The sequence below is a fragment of the Bos indicus x Bos taurus genome, chromosome 12 (assembly GCF_003369695.1).
Source record: "Bos indicus x Bos taurus breed Angus x Brahman F1 hybrid chromosome 12, Bos_hybrid_MaternalHap_v2.0, whole genome shotgun sequence".
Lineage (NCBI taxonomy): Eukaryota > Metazoa > Chordata > Mammalia > Artiodactyla > Bovidae > Bos > Bos indicus x Bos taurus.
In genome coordinates this window covers 71,770,417-71,786,788 of record NC_040087.1, presented here as the reverse complement: position 1 = coordinate 71,786,788, position 16,372 = coordinate 71,770,417, and the positions used below count along the sequence as shown (strand labels likewise).

General features: G+C 42.8%; 1 protein-coding gene across 1 annotated transcript in view; it reads left to right on the top strand.

Moving 5' to 3' along the window:
• The window catches only part of LOC113902127 (multidrug resistance-associated protein 4-like), a 197,462-nt gene that overhangs the window by 42,766 nt on the left and 138,324 nt on the right, over positions 1-16,372 (top strand). Inside the window, exons 8-9 of the mRNA XM_027557082.1 lie at positions 1,167-1,416; positions 14,962-15,063. Of these exons, the coding sequence (XP_027412883.1) occupies positions 1,167-1,416; positions 14,962-15,063 (352 nt within the window). The remainder of the gene's footprint in view (positions 1-1,166; positions 1,417-14,961; positions 15,064-16,372) is intronic.

Genomic DNA, 16,372 nt, shown 5'->3' with positions numbered 1-16,372 from the left:
ATATTGGTGGAGTGTGTATGTGAGGAATTTCCCCTCTCTGCCCCAGCTGATGTCCTCTGCTTTTTACAATTTCAGGATCCCGGGCAGAAGCTGGTTTTCTCTCTTCTTTGAAGCAGGTGGCTTTTGCCTATTGTCAATGCAGGGTACAGGATGGGCTTGTTGTCATTATTTAGTCTCTAAATTGTGTCCGTCTCTTTATGATCCCATATAGTATAGCCTGCCAGGCTCCTCTGTCCATGGGATTTTCCAGGCAAGAATACTGAAGTGGGTTGCCATTTCCTTCTCCATAGAAGATACTGGTATTTGAGATGATGACATTAAAACTAAAACTATAGTTTGATATAGCACAAATGGTGAGATTTTAGAGATTGGATGTAACTGTATCAAGCAAAACTTTATGAATCATTATTATTCATTCCAAACAGAGTCATGAAAACACTATCTTGTTTTCTTTGCTTTTTCTTTGTAGAATACTTTTCCATCTTTCATTTAAATATCTGATGAGTGATTTACTTCAGCACAGGGCACTTAGAATTCCCTGGCAGCTCCCTGTCACTTCTTACTTTGCACCTTTGCAGGGACCCTCCCTCTGCTGGGAATACACTCTCATCTTCCTTATTCTCTGGCCTCTGCCAACCCTGACTCCAGCTTATCTTCTCAAGATCCACATTCATGCAACTTGCTCTCACTCCACTGCTCTGTGTTACACAACTCTGCTCTGAGCTCCTGTGGGGGCTGTGCGGCTGCCTCTTTCTAATATCTGGTGTGTCACAGTTTTGGGGTGTCTTATTCTCTTCCCCCACAAGTTCATGAGCTCCTGGAGGGGACAGACTGTGTCTTTCTGCCATCAGTGAGGAGCCCTGCCCAGGACTTGTGGTTATGAATACTTGTTGAATGAATGTTCAAACCCAGTCTCATTGATCCAAAATGTTTAAGAAAGTGTGACACTAAGTCTTCCTTTAGTTGGAAGAGTGAAGTGGTGATGTAGTGTATGGTCCTGGTTTGGGGGCAGACCCCAGGGTGTGCACTGTATAGTGTTTCCATAATGTGAGGGATAGTTTACCTGTGTCCACTCCCTTGAAAGGGGCCACTCACACAGGGCACTCAAATTCATGCCTTGAATGTCAATGATTGTTTTAAAATCTATTTTCTGTCCTCTTTTCCAGGAAGGAAATTTCCAAGATTCTGAATAGTTCCTACCTTAGAGGCATGAATTGTACATCATTTTTTGCTGTAACCAAAATAATGATTTTCATCACCTTCATCATCAATGTGGCTCTTAACAAGGTGATTACAGCCAGCCAAGTGTTTGTGGTGGTGACGCTGTATGAGGCTCTGCGGTTTACCAGCACCCTCTACTTCCCCATGGCCATCGAGAAGGTGTCAGAGGCCATCATCAGCATCCGAAGAATCAAGGTTTGGGAACAAATAACTTTTTTAAGTTGTAGGTGTATTTTATATAAAATGCCTTCTTTTATTTGGTGTGACTGTGTGCCAGTTAGATGAGGTTTAGCTCTCTCAGTGCCAAAGCTAGTAGTCATTCCAAACTCTCTTATGTACTCCCCTCTCTTCTTTGATAGAGTATATCATAAATATCATAAGTTCCCTGCTCATTTATTGGCAGCAGTAGCAGCAGTAATGGACTCTCTCCATACCAGCGATGACTTCAGGGTGATTAATATGTCTAAAGACAAGAGAAGCAAACAGGTTGCCTCTCCTGTGCGAACTCAAATGACTAGATACTGAGTGTGCACAGTCCTGGAGTGAACAGGATTCTTCTCTGGGCTGGGAGGGAAAAAGATTGCTGAGAGATCCTTTCTCCTTGGGCAGGAAGATTTACTTAGTTCTCTGTTGGAAAAGGTTTCTTTCTTTCATAGGTGGTTTGCTTGTTAATTTCTGAGCTTGCCTTTTGGATCTGCCTTTTCCTCTCTGCCTCTTTTCACTTCCTGCTTAATCATGTCTCTAGCTGGACCCTTCCCTTTAAATTTGAGATTCCCACCATACCCGCTATGGTTTTTTCCTGACTGTCCCTAAATTGCCCTGGGCAAATAATTTACATCAGCAAAACAAGGGCCTGGCACATGGTAGGTGCTCAGTTATTCATGTGTTTATGAATAAATCTAAAATTAAAATAAACTAGTTCTGTGAGTCAGCCTGGGCATGAGCTTGAGTGTTTAGGCTTCATGAAAAATCTGATTTGTTTCTACCTTGCCACAGTGATGGGCTGCTAATAATAGATCTCTAGTGCAGTTAGATAGTTCTCCAATGTGATTATATTTTATTTTTAGGTCTTGTCATAAAAGCCATTTTTTTTGTGTGTGATGAAGTTTCTATGCTATAAAAAACCATTTCCCATAAAACACATCAGTCATATGGGGTCAGTTCTGGTCCCCTGAGTTTGTCATTCTTTCTGATGGGGGCTTCTAGCAACACGTATAAGGCTTGGTCCATGCAACTTGTTAAAAAATTCCTTTTTAATGGCTTTCACATCTTGAAATAAGTCATTTATGAATATTCTTGGACTGTAGTGACATTTTTAGTGACACATTAACCCATCCAGATGGAAGCTTCATATGTGTGTTGTGCTATTGTGGTTTTGTTATTACTGCTGCCGCAGCTGCTGTCTTTGATCGTGGCTACCAGTGATCTTGTGGTCTGGACCCAATTGAACCCTTTATGCATCATGCCATGTCATTTAATCTGAAAAACAATTGAGTGGGTAAACATTAGTGTCGTTGCTTTACGGATAAGGAAATAGGTTCATGTATCAGTTGGAATAACTCACCCATCCTCACACAGCGTGCAAATGACAGAAGTAGGATTCTGACCACAGCCTGATTTCTTAACCACTGTTACATTGCTTTCTATATACTTTTTGTCATGTGCACTATCTCATTCAGTTCTGTTCAGTTCAGTCGCTCAGTCGTGTCCGACTCTTTGCGACTCCATGAATCGCAGCACGCCAGACCTTCCTGTCCATCACCAACTCCTGGAGTTCACCCAGACTCACGTCCCTTGAGTCAGTGATGCCATCCAGCCATCTCATCCTCTGTCGATCCCTTCTCCTCCTGTCCCCAATCCCTCCCAGCATCAGAGTCTTTTCCAATAAGTCAACTCTTCGCATGAGGTGGCCAAAGTACTGGAGTTTCAGCTTTAGCATCACTCCTTCCAAAGAAATCCCAGGGCTGATCTCCTTCAGAATGGACTGGTTGGATCTCCTTGCAGTCCAAGGGACTCTCAAGAGTCTTCTCCAACACCACAGTTCAAAAGCATCAATTCTTCGGTGCTCAGCCTTCTTCACAGTCCAATTCTCACATCCATACATGACCACTGGAAAAACCATAGCCTTGACTAGACAGACCTTTATTGGCAAAGTAATGTCTCTGGTTTTTAACATGCTATCTAGTTTGGTCATAACTTTCCTTCCAAGGAGTAAGCATCTTTTAATTTCATGGCTGCAGTCACAATATGCAGTGATTTTGGAGCCCCCCAAAAATAAAGTCTGACACTGTATCCACTGTTTCCCCATCTATTTCCCATGAAGTGATGGGACTGGATGCCATGATCTTTGTTTTCTGAATGTTGAGCTTTAAGCCAATTTTTTCACTTTCCTCTTTCACTTTCATCAAAAGGGTTTTTAGTTCCTCTTCACTTTCTACCATAAGGGTGGTGTCATCTGCATATCTGAGGTTATTGATATTTCTCCCAGCAATCTTGATTCCAGCTTGTGCTTCTTCCAGCCCAGCGTTTCTCATGATGTACTCTGCATATAAGTCTCATTAAGTATGGTTTTTATCATCTCCTCTTATTCTGAAGACCTTTGAAGTCCCTGTTCTTGAAGAATCAAGTTTTAAACTCTGGGCTCCACTGGCTTCTCTGTTTCTTGGCACACAACCGTCCTTCCTGGCATGGGATTGGGGTGGGGAGGAGGAAAAGGCCTGTCTCTGTGACCTGCCACATTCATCCCCACTTTGAGGCTTGGCTCACTCTGTCCAGCCTCCTGGGTTGCCTTCTCCTCTGTCCTTGATTTAAGTAAATGCTGCTGAGCCTCCAGCAGCCCCATGACCCTCTCCCAGCACTTTTGTTCACATTGATCTGGGGTTTCCATCTATGTGCACAGCCAGCCTCATGTCAGGTGGGGTGATGCTGATTCCCTGGGAGTGTTCTGAGCCCCTTGACAGCAGACTGTCTCCAGTGATTCTTTAGTGTAGTGCCTGGTCCATGCTGGACACATCATGGGTATCAAATAAATGCTGGATTGACTGAGACAACAGTTACAGAAAATGACTGGGGCCTCACAAAAGCCCAGGGTGGTCAGTCTGCACTAGAAGCTGGAGAAATGCAGAGGAGGGAGCAGATTGGAGTTAGGCATTCCTGGAACATTGCACCTTGATGGGAGTCTAAAATCAGGGGAGCTGAATCTAATCCAGAGGAGCAATAGGTCTGAATCTCTTGCTTGTTCTGCGCATCCATCTGTGTACCTAGCCTGACTGAAATTGGTGAACCTGCTCTCTAAAGAGAGGAGCTAGCTGTGCCCTGCACAGCCAGGTGTTCATGTAGCTCCTGCTGGCCTGGCTCCTGGGCCTTGTAGTAAACTAGAAACACTCTTACTTGTTTAACAAAATTAGTCTGTCTTGATGGCCATCATGAAATAAAAGAAGATTTATACCATGAGACTTTATGCTAAAATTCATCTATAGTCTGAAGGTGGTCTTGAGACAGAATTCCCTCCTCTTTGGAGTTTTTCAGTCTAGTTTCTCTTAAGACCTTTGACTAAGTGGATGAGACCCACCCACAGTATGGAGGATAATCTGATTTACTCAGACTGGACTGATTTAAATGTCAATCTCATCTAAAATTGCTTTCACTGTAATAGGTGTTTGAGTAAGTGTATGGGGGTTGATCTGCCAAGTGTCTGGTTAATAAAATGAACCATCACACCCTCTTGAATCCCCATATTTTCCTCTGAGCTCCTGGATGTGACTTCGTCCTCACTAAGCCATGTGTTTATGGATTTGTTTCCTTCCCAGAACTCCAGAATTCTTACAGACAGTGCCTCTTTCATCTTCGTAGTGCTCACAAACAGCAGATGCTCAGAAAATGTGCAACTGAAGGGACCTTCCAGCTCCATCATGTCTGGGATCCTGCAAATACCTAACCATTAAGCATGGTTGTAGTGGAGACAGTGATAACTCTGATTCTCTGATGGATGATGTGACTCACCAAAGATTATAGCATGAAAGGGGTCCTGCAGAAGGTTTTCAGGAAATTGTGCTCAAATACTTGGGTGGATTTTTTATTTCTTTTCTACTAAAATGAACTCAATGTCTAAGGCCTGAGACTACTTCCTGTGTAGGTTTGTGGAGTAACATGAACATTATGACCTGGGGAGAACTTTGACTTTTCCTGGTGCTGACTTTGTCAGGCTGCTTTGTGTCCTGATTAAGGACATACCTTTGACTTGGGCAAGACACTAAATTTTCTCTTCATGGTGGAAAGGTGGTCTCAGAATTTAGAGATCTGTTGGCAGTAGTTGTTTGCAGTAAAGTCAGGGCAAATAGCTGAGAATAAAAGTGGTGAGAAGGTTAGTGTTTGCATTGGAAACTGCTCCATAGTGTGTTGAAGTAATCTTGGAAGTACGTTTTTTTCTTTTAGATCCTATTAATAGAAACTTCTTCAGCCCATTTAGTTTTACAACTCTATAAAGAATGTAGTTCTCTAATTCATGAGAACATCTCGTGTGCTTGTTAAAACTAAATGATTACATCTTGGAGTTTCTGACTCACTAGGCATGATGGCAGCCGCGACCGGCGCACTAGGCACGGCGGAGAGGAGCTACCCCACATCTGAGGTCAGGGGCAGAAGCCGGGAGGACCCCATGCCCAAAGGGCGGCGGCCAAGAGTAGCTACCCCACGTCCGAGGTCAGGGGCAGCGGCCGAGAGTGCCAGGCTGCAACAGCGCAGGAACGGCAGAGAGGAGCTACCCGGAAGAGCTACCGGGCGTCCGAGGTCGGGGGCGGGGGGTGGGGGGGCGTGGAGTGGATCTACCCCGTGTCCGAGGTCAGGGGCGGCGACGAGAGGAGTTACCATGCGTCCGAGGTCAGGGGCGGCCGCCGGGAGGAGCTACCCCACGCCCCCACTCCCGAGGCCAGGGGCAGCGGCCGGGAGGAGCAACCCCACGTCCAAGGAGCCGTGGCTGTGCGGGCACAGGAGGTCCTAGAGGAGCTATCCCACGTTGAAGGTCAGGAAGGGCGGCGGTGAGGAGATACCCCTCCTTCAAGGTAAGGAGCAGCGGCTGTGCTTTGCTGGAGCAGCCGTGAAGAGATACCCCACGCCCAAGGTAAGAGAAACCCAAGTATGATGGTAGGTATTTCAAGAGGGCATCAGAGGGCAGACACAATGAAACCATACTCACAGAAAACTAGTCAATCTAATCACACTAGGACCACAGCCTTGTCTAACTCAATGAAACTAAGCCATTCCCATGGGGCAACACAAGACGGGCGGGTCATGGTGGAGAGATCTGACAGAATGTGGTCCACTGGAGAAGGGAATGGCAAACCACTTCAGTATTCTTGCCTTGAGAACCCCATGAACAGTATGAAAAGGCAAAAATGATAGGATACTGAAAGAGGAACTCCCCAGGTCAGTACGTGCCCAATATGCTACTGGAGATCAGTGGAGAAATAACTTCAGAAAGAATGAAGGGATGGAGCCAAAGCAAAAACAATACCCAGCTGTGGATGTGACTGGTGATAGAAGCAAGGTCTGATGCTGTAAAGAGCAATATTGCATAGGAACCTGGAATTTTAGGTCCATGAATCAAGGCAAATTGGAAGTGGTCAAACAGGAGATGGCAAGAGTGAACATTGACATTCTAGGAATCAGCGAACTCAAATGGACTGGAATGGGTGAATTTAACTCAGATGACCATTATATCTACTGCTGTGGGCAGGAATCCCTTAGAAGAAATGGAGTAGCCATCATGGTCAACAAGAGTCCGAAATGCAGTACTTGGATGCAATCTCAAAAACGACAGAATGATCTCTGTTTGTTTCCAAGGCAAACCATTCAGTATCACAGTAATCCAAGTCTATGCCCCAACCAGTAATGCTGAAGAAGCTGAAGTTGAATGGTTCTATGAAGACCTACAAGACTTTTTAGAACTAACACCCAAAAAAGGTGTCCTTTTCATTGTAAGGGACTGGAATGCAAAAGTAGGAAGTCAAGAAACACCTGGAGTAACAGGCAAATTTGGCCTTGGAATATGGAATGAAGCAGGGCAAAGACTAATAGAGTTTTGCCAAGAAAATGCACTGGTCATAACAAACACCCTCTTCCAACAACACAAGAGAAGACTCTATACATGGACATCACCAGATGGTCAACACCGAAATCAGATTGATTATATTCTTTGCAGCCAAAGATGGAGAAGCTCTATACAGTCAACAAAAACAAGACCAGGAGCTGACTGTGGCTCAGATCATGAGCTCCTTATTGCCAAATTCAGACTTAAATTGAAGAAAGTAGGGAAAACCACTAGACCATTCAGGTATGACCTAAATCAAATCCCTTATGATTATACAGTGGAAGTGAGAAATAGATGTAAGGGCCTAGATCTGATAATAGAGTGCCTGATGAACTATGGAATGAGGCTCGTGACATTGTACAGGAGACAGGGATCAAGACCATTCCCATAGAAAAGAAATTCAAAAAAGCAAAATGGCTGTCTGGGGAGGCCTTACAAATAGCTGTGAAAAGAAGAGAAACCAAAAGCAAAGGAGAAAAGGAAAGATATAAGCATATGAATGCAGAGTTCCAAAAAATAGCAAGAAGAGATAAGAAAGCCTTCTTTAGCAATCAATGCAAAGAAATAGAGAAAAATGACAGAATGCGAAAGACTAGAGATCTCTTCAAGAAAATTAGAGATACCAAGGGAACATTTCATACGGACATGGGCTCGATAAAGGACAGAAATGGTATGGACCTAACAGAAGCAGAAGATATTAAGAAGAGATGGCAAGAATACACAGAAGAACTGTACAAAAAAGATCTTCATGACCCAGATAATCATGATGGTGTGATCACTGACCTAGAGCCAGACATCCTGGAATGAGAAGTCAAGTGGGCCTTAGAAAGCATCACTACGAACAAAGCTAGTGGAGGTGATGGAATTCCAGTTGAGCTATTCCAAATCCTGAAAGATGATGCTGCAAAAGTGCTGCACTCAATATGCCAGCAAATCTGGAAAACTCAGCAGTGGCCACAGGACTGGAAAAGGTCAGTTTTCATTCCAATCCCAAAGAAAAGGCAATTCCAAATAATGCTCAAACTATCGCACAATTGCACTCATCTCACACACTAGTAAAGTAATGCTCAAAATTCTCCAAGCCAGGCTTCAGCAATGTAAACCATGAACTTCCTGATGTTCAAGCTGGTTTTAGAAAATGCAGAGGAACCAGAGATCAAATTGCCAACATCTGCTGGATCATAGAAAAAGCAAGAGAGTTCCAGAAAAACATCTATTTCTGCTTTATTGACTATGCCAAAGCCTTTGACTGTGTGGATCACAATAAACTGTGGAAAATTCTTCAAGAGATGTGAATACTAGACCACCTGATCTGCCTCTTGAGAAATTTGTATGCAGGTCAGGAAGCAATAGTTAGAACTGGACATGGAACAACAGACTGGTTCCAAATAGGAAAAGGAGTACGTCAAGGCTGTATATTGTCACCCTGCTTATTTAACTTATATGCAGAGTACATCATGAGAAACGCTGGGCTGGAAGAAGCACAAGCTGGAATAAAGATTGCCGGGAGAAATATCAATAACCTCAGATATGCAGATGACACCATCCTTATGGCAGAAAGTGAAGAGGAACTCAAAAGCCTCTTGATGAAAGTGAAAGTGGAGAGTGAAAAAGTTGGCTTAAAGCTCAACATTCAGAAAACAAAGATCATGTCATCCAGTCCCATATTTTCACGGCAGATAGATGGGGAAACAGTGTCAGACTTTATTTTTCTGGGCTCCAAAATCACTACAGATGGTGACTGCAGCCATGAAATTAGAAGACCTTTACTCCTTGGAAGGAAAGTTATGACCAACCTAGATAGCATATTCAAAAGCAGAGACATAACTTTGCCAACAAAGGTTCGTCTAGTCAAGGCTATGGTTTTTCCTGTGGTCATGTATGGATGTGAGAGTTGGACTGTGAAGAAGGCTGAGTGCTGAAGAATTGATGCTTTTGAACTGTGGTGTTGGAGAAGATTCTTGAGAGTCCCTTGGACTGCAAGGAGATCCAACCAGTCCATTCTGAAGGAGATCAGCCCTGGGATTTCTTTGGAAGGAGTGATGCTAAAGCTAAAACTCCAGTACTTTGGCCATCTCATGCGAAGAGTTGACTTATTGGAAAAGACTCTGATGCTGGGAGGGATTGGGGGGCAGGACGAGAAGGGGACGACAGAGGATGAGATGGCTGGATGGCATCACTGACTCGATGGACGTGAGTCTGGGTGAACTCCGGGAGTTGGTGATGACAGGGAGGCCTGGTGTGCTGCGATTCATGGGGTCGCAAAGAGTCGGACACGACTGAGAGACTGAACTGAACTGAACTGAATTCCTTTGCTGGGGTCCAGTTTGCCTGTGTCTTTAGTAAGTGTCCCTATGTCCTTGAAAATAAATCACATTTGGGAAACATTGCCCTATTTGTAGAAAGAAATCTAAAATGTTCCTTAGCAAATGCAAAAGATAACAGAATCTTTTTAAAAATAAAATCAGTTGAGAGGAAAAAGCTGTCTTGATTTATGCTAGACTTTTGTGGGTCAAATTTGAATTTATTCATCCAATCATTCCACAAAATAACAAGTCTGATGCAGCCTTGATTATGGTGCAGATGAGTATATACAGTGGCAGGTAAGCAACTGCAGAGACATCCTTCCTACCTGCAATTTATGTTTCACCAAGTGGGAGGTTAATAAAAAATCAAACAGTGAAACTTGATGTACATTTCTATGTCAATAGTCCTTGGAAGGAAAAGTCTGAGGGGCCATGAAGCACTTTGTCAGAGTCACTGGTGTAGTTTTGGAGGTTGTGCTGAGAAGTTTGAGCAGGGAAGGCTGAGCAAGTTACCTGGAGAATTCCATGTTTGGGAGTATGGGAGGTTGGAAGCCAAAGCTTTGCATTTTCCTGGGGATGCTTATGTGACAAAGGCCTTTTGAGGATAAGAAGGGGGATTCATGCATTTGAGGAGCCAGAAATGTCTGAGGCTGCAGAGTAGAGAGCTGGAGGACTGAGCAGGGGACCATGAAGGATACTACAGGAAACATTAAGGTTTTTATAATCTCAAAACTCAGCCTGGCTCAGCCTGGAGAACAGGGCAGTGAGGTGGGGTAGGGACCCAGAGCAGAGGCAGGGAGATGAGTGTGTCAGGAGGCTAATGCACTACATGGTCAGGGATGAGATGATGTGGTTTGGTTTGGGGTGAAATAGAGAGACTTAGCAATATTTGAGAGCCACTCAGGGGCACATTTTGAGTTTGGTATTAGGGGCAGGGAGGGGAGAGGTGGATGTCAGGCTGCTTTGGTTTTTCAGGCTGTAAAATCACCTGGATTCACTATGATAAGGAATGCTAAGAGAGAACCAAATCTGAGGAGATGACTAGCCTGGACTTAGTTTTGGATTCTGAGAGCATTTTAAAATACTCAGTGTTTGCTGTAAGACCCACCTCACTGCACAGCCATTGGCCGGATTCAGCCTCCTGTGCTGTTCTCTAATAGGTAGCAGCAATTATCGGATAATCATTTTCTTCCTTTCCCTGCCTCTCACTTAGATGTGATGATGCCCAACTAGAAGGTGAAAAGGGCCGCAGGAGTGGAAGAAAATGTCAATTGAGTTTACTGACCAGGTGGTCAGAACTGGGCAAGATTTGACCACAGATGAGCTGGAGGTGTGGTGGGCATGCAGAGTTTAGAACACAGTGTGGTGTTGAGCCATGCTGCCCCACAGCCTCCTGCAGCCTGAGGCTCAGCAGACTGGGTGGTTCATCATCTAAGATTTCTGCTCAGGTCATGTCTGGCATCCCCAGGAAGGAAACCCACTACCCCTGCCCACCTTGGAGTGGGGGGCGGTGGTCCATCCCCATGGGCAGAACTACACATGGTCTTCATAGTGTTGTGTCTTCTTGTTTACATGTGCTTTTCTATGTCATTTTTCCCATGTACAAAATACGAATGATTTACTGTGACTTTATAGGCCCCAGAAGTCCCTCTATTTTATCTTAATAAGGAAAATGGACTGAAGCTCTTTTCTTTGAATGACTCCAATAGGATTGTAAATATTTCAAAAGCACTATAAGTCTTCAGTGACTTTCACATCCAGTAATATGTATCTCTGAAGTTATATTATTCATAAAACTGCTTAGATTTTCCTCCACCAGCCACTGGGAAGTCAATCTTTTTGGCTGAAGTTCTGACTTTGGTATTTTCCCACATGATCTGTTCTGCACATCATCTGTAATTTATTTTCAGCTTTTTTTTTTTTTTTTTTAATCAGCCTGAGCCCTAGAAAAAAATCCAGCCAGTACTTCTGACACCTTTACAAGCTGGTTATGTGTTGGAATCTCATTTAACCCCTGGAAGATTGTGACATCTTTCCTCACTCAAACCTATTATTTGTGGAGAAGTGTTGGGAATTTTTGTCCTACTATGTAAACACTGATTGTGTCTGGTATCACCGACTCGATGGACATGAGTTTGAGCAAGCTCCAGGAACTGGTGTTGGACAGGGAAGCCTGGCATGCTGTAGTCCATGGTGTCACAGAGTCGGACATGACAGAACGACTGAACTGAACACATGCACACACTGAATATTGAGTTTTTGTCTTGGTAACATATTTAAGCTGAAATTGGCATTTGATTCTGTCTAGACAAGATGTACAATATATGCATACAACTTTTTGCTTGTTGCTGTGTTAGCTCAGTCTATGTAAAGCTGTAGCAAGGCAGGTTGGATGGATTTCCAGAGCCCTGTAATCTATTCCTTCCCTTACCCATGATTTGCTGACTCTGTACAAGGCTTGGTCTCTGTTGGAGTTGGAACTAGTGTCTGTAAGTGTGTGAGTGATGTAGTGTCTATATCTCCTGTGTGACATATAGGAGAATCCCTCATGGGATTCAGAGGTAGGGAGGACAGTGCCAGCTGGTGATGTCCTGACAGGTTCCCAGGAGGATTAGTACTGGTTCCCAGGGTTAGTACTCAGGGTGTCCAGGTAGAGGCCACCTGGGGAGTGTGGACTTAGGTGCTTATGGATCACTGGGGGATATTAAGTATGGTGGACATGCTCAGAGGTGTTGTAAAGAGATCAGGAAGGAGTGCTGTTGGGGAGGGCCAGGGAAGGAACTAGGGGAAAAACCCAAGAATATTTTATCAGTATTTGAAATTATTAATAGTAAGTTAGACTCTGAAATTATGTTGCTTCAAGAGAAAAGGAAAATTGGGAGATGAATGAGCTGTGGCAGAACAGACAAGAGCTGCTATGTGATTGATGATGGGAGAGGTGATGTGGAAAGAGAACTCAGGCTGTGGTGATTGAGAGCCTGCAGAGGAGTCCTCAGACCACCGTCCATCCATCCTGCCCCCTGCTGGACATGGGCTCGGGGTGGGGAGGAGTAGCTGTGCCCTATGTTAGGTTCTCAGTGAGCCTGGATGAGAGCAGGAGGAAACGAGAGGATATTATCTCCTGACTGCTGGTCTTTGAGAGAAATGCAAGGGTACTGCTTTCTTTTTCCTGCACAGAAGCAGGTTTTCATGACCAGTTTTTTCCAATTGTTCTTTTGAAGAGGAAGATTGCAATCACATTTGTAGTTCTGTGGTGTGATAGATGAGAATGTCAAGGACTTGAAGGATGTTTATGATTTTAGGGGAGTAGGTTCCCATTCAAATGTTTTCTTTCTCAAACATCCCCAGAAGCTTTTATCAGTTGTCCCTGTGTTGGTAGGGATTTGGTTTGCCTCTGGGTCCTAGAATTGACCATATTAAAGCTGCTTACAAGGATAGTTTGCTTTTCTCTCATGCAAGAGTCCTTGTAAGGCTCTATATTCTCTTCCTGGGGCTGCCTTTACAAAGTAACACAAACCAAAAGACCTAAAACCACAGAAGTATATTGTTTCACAGACCTGGAGGCTGAAAGACTGAAATCAAGGTGTCAGCAGGGCCACGATCTCTTGAAATCCTTTAAGGGGGACTCCTTTGTCAGCTCTGTTAACTTAAATGGTTTCAGACAAACCTTGTTTTTCCTAGGCTTGTAATTGCCATCACTCCAGCCTCATCTGCCTGTTTTCTGCCGATATGTCTGTCTCTGCATCTCTCTTCTTATAAGGGCACTAATCATGTTGGATTCGGGGCCCACCCTACTCCACTGTGATCTCACCTTAATGGATTACACCTATTACAACCCTATTTCCAAATAGAGTCACATTTTGAACTAACTGGGGTTAGGGCATATATTTTTTTGTGGTGATACAACTCTCCCCATAACAAGACCCATGGCTAGTGTGAACCTCCGTGGTGTTGGGACCGAGATTCTTTCTATCTTATTATGTTACTCCACTGCATGTGACCTTGACCCCTGCTGGCAGCCTCCAAGACCCAGGCTGTGGGGTGGAGGAAGGTCCTGGTTGCTGTCACTCTTCACTGACCTCAATTTAGCCACATGGCTGTGCCTATCTGCTTGTGAGGCTGGAGAGAGAGACCCTCCTTCCAAACTGCCACGTGCAGCCAAAATCCAGGGTTTGTTACCACAGAAGAATGAGAGCAGATTTTGAGGACAGTCAGCAGTCTCTGCCACACATTCATAGTTCTTAGGGGTGGGGGTAATGGAGGTGGTCTCAGTTGTTTACTCAATTTCTCTACCACTGTAGTTTCTTTCATTGAGTTATTAATACATCTAACATTTGCAGGGCAAGAGAGAGTTTTCTGGTATATGTTTATGTTAGCTTTGTAGTGGTTCACAGGACTTGGCTTTATTCAGCTAAATTACATTGAATGACTGCTAAGTGCTGTGAAAATAGCAAGAAGTGGAAGATGCAGCCATTTCTGTCAAGCTGGAGAGAAGGCACTGACTAAAGAGAAGAGATAAGTGACAGTGAAAAGATGCTTGTGAAGTACTTTTAAGAGGTAGAAATTTAATAAGAACATTTTCTTTTTAGAATGATAACAAGTGATAGTTAACAAAAAGCAATGATATTGATTTAACACACGTGAGAAAAGCAGAGTGGTCTTAAGTGCTCACATGAGGGTCACGACCCACAACATGCAGAGCCAGAGACTTCATTTAGCATCTCTGCTATAGGTCTTGTGTTCCCAGCCTGTCTTGTGCCACCTGATTGAAGAAGGCCTGGGAATGGCCTTCCTCTCTATGTTTCTAGCAGTGTCACATGATGCTTGGCGCATAGTGGGATTCATTAAATATGTATGGAATAATTTCCTATCAGCTCCCATGTTTATTTCTGGTAACACAAGACTAAAGCAATATAAATGTCTAGGTTCTAAATGTGTTGGATTTTGGAGCTATATTTTCTCCTTAGGGAAAAACTTGTACACTAAGAAATGCTGAGAAAGTTGCAGACAGACTCATGGCCAGGCACTCTCTCTATTTATATCATATATACACATGCATATACACACATTACACACACACACACACACACACACACACTCCCTTATATAAAGAACTCTATGTATACCATATGTACTATATTATGAATGTACATACTATATGCTGTAATAATAGTGTATATTATTCTATACAATGGTTTGTTCTGATGTGAACCATTACTTCAAGTACAAATGGCAAAACAATTTATAGGTTGTATAGATTTTTACTGCAAATTCCAGGGAAGCAATTATTTTTGTTTGTGTTTCATCCCACAGACTAAACTGTCTATGTTTTTCCTTATTCCATAGAACTTTTTGTTACTTGATGAGATATCACAGCTCACCACTCAACTGCCATCAGATGATAAAACAATCGTGCACATGAAAGATTTTACTGCTTTTTGGGATAAGGTAATAAGTCCTCCATTCCTAGATCATGACTGCTAATAGATAACTGTAACATAGATTTATTGGAGAATTTTGAGATTTTATCCATGGTTTAAAATGTGACTTGCACATTTACTGAAAGTATGTTATAAAAATTCTCAAAATCAGAGATATTTTTGCAACTAACAGAGATTACATGTAAAATCAGCCTAAGACATTTGACGTGTTGTCTATTTCATTTTCAAGAGAGCTTTCAACATATTAGCACATCTTGAACTTAAAGTACATATGTTTGTAATGTTAGAATTTACAGGACTAGAGAGACAAAATGGCAAAGCAATGCCAGATTCTGAAGCCTGAACAAAGAGGGAGCTCAGTGTCTGGCCCTGGGAAACTGCGAGGTATGGGGACAGGAAGCTGAATGTATATGGCTCATTGTTTTGTTGTCATAACTTGGTGAAAGTAGTAAAATAGAACTCTCAGTATCAGACAAGAAAGGACTGGAGAAGCTTAAAAAATTTCTCATGTTTAAAAATCTAGCTTCTTACTGATAGATTTGTATTCCTATAATATCCAAGTCTCCTTTTTAGTGATGAAAAATTGTTGTCATTTTTTTAGTATGTTTAGAATGTTTTTAGTATGTTTATGTTCAAGACAACATGAACAGATAAGATGAAGAGATATTCCATGTTCCTGGGTAGGAAGAATCAATATTGTGAAAATGACTATACTACCAAAGATTCAATGTGATCCCATCAAGTTACTAATGGCATCTTTCATGGAGCTAGAACAAAAATTTCACAATTCTTATGGAAACACAAAAGACCCCAAATAGCCAAAGCAGTCCTGAGAAAGAAGAATGGAGCTGAAGGAATCAACTTTCCTGATTTCAGATTATACTGCAAAGCTACAGTCATCAAGACAGTATGGTACTGGAACAAAAACAGAAATATAGACCAATGGAACAAGATAGAAAGCCCAAAAATAAACCCATGCACCTATGGGTACCTTATTTTTGACAAAGGAGGCAAGAATATATAATGGGGCAAAGGCAGCCTCTTCAATAAGTGGTGCTGGGAAAACTTGACAGCTACATTGTAAAAAAATGAAATTGGAACACTTCTTAACACCATACACAAAGATAAACTCAAAATGGACTCAAGACCTAAATGTAAGACTAGAAACTATAAAACTCTTAGAGGAAAACATAGGCAGAACACTCAATGAGATAAATCAAAGCAAGATCCTCTATGACCACCTCCTAGAGTAACAGAAATAAAAACAAAAGTAAACAAGTGGGACCTGATTAAACTTAAAAGCTTTTGTACTTCAA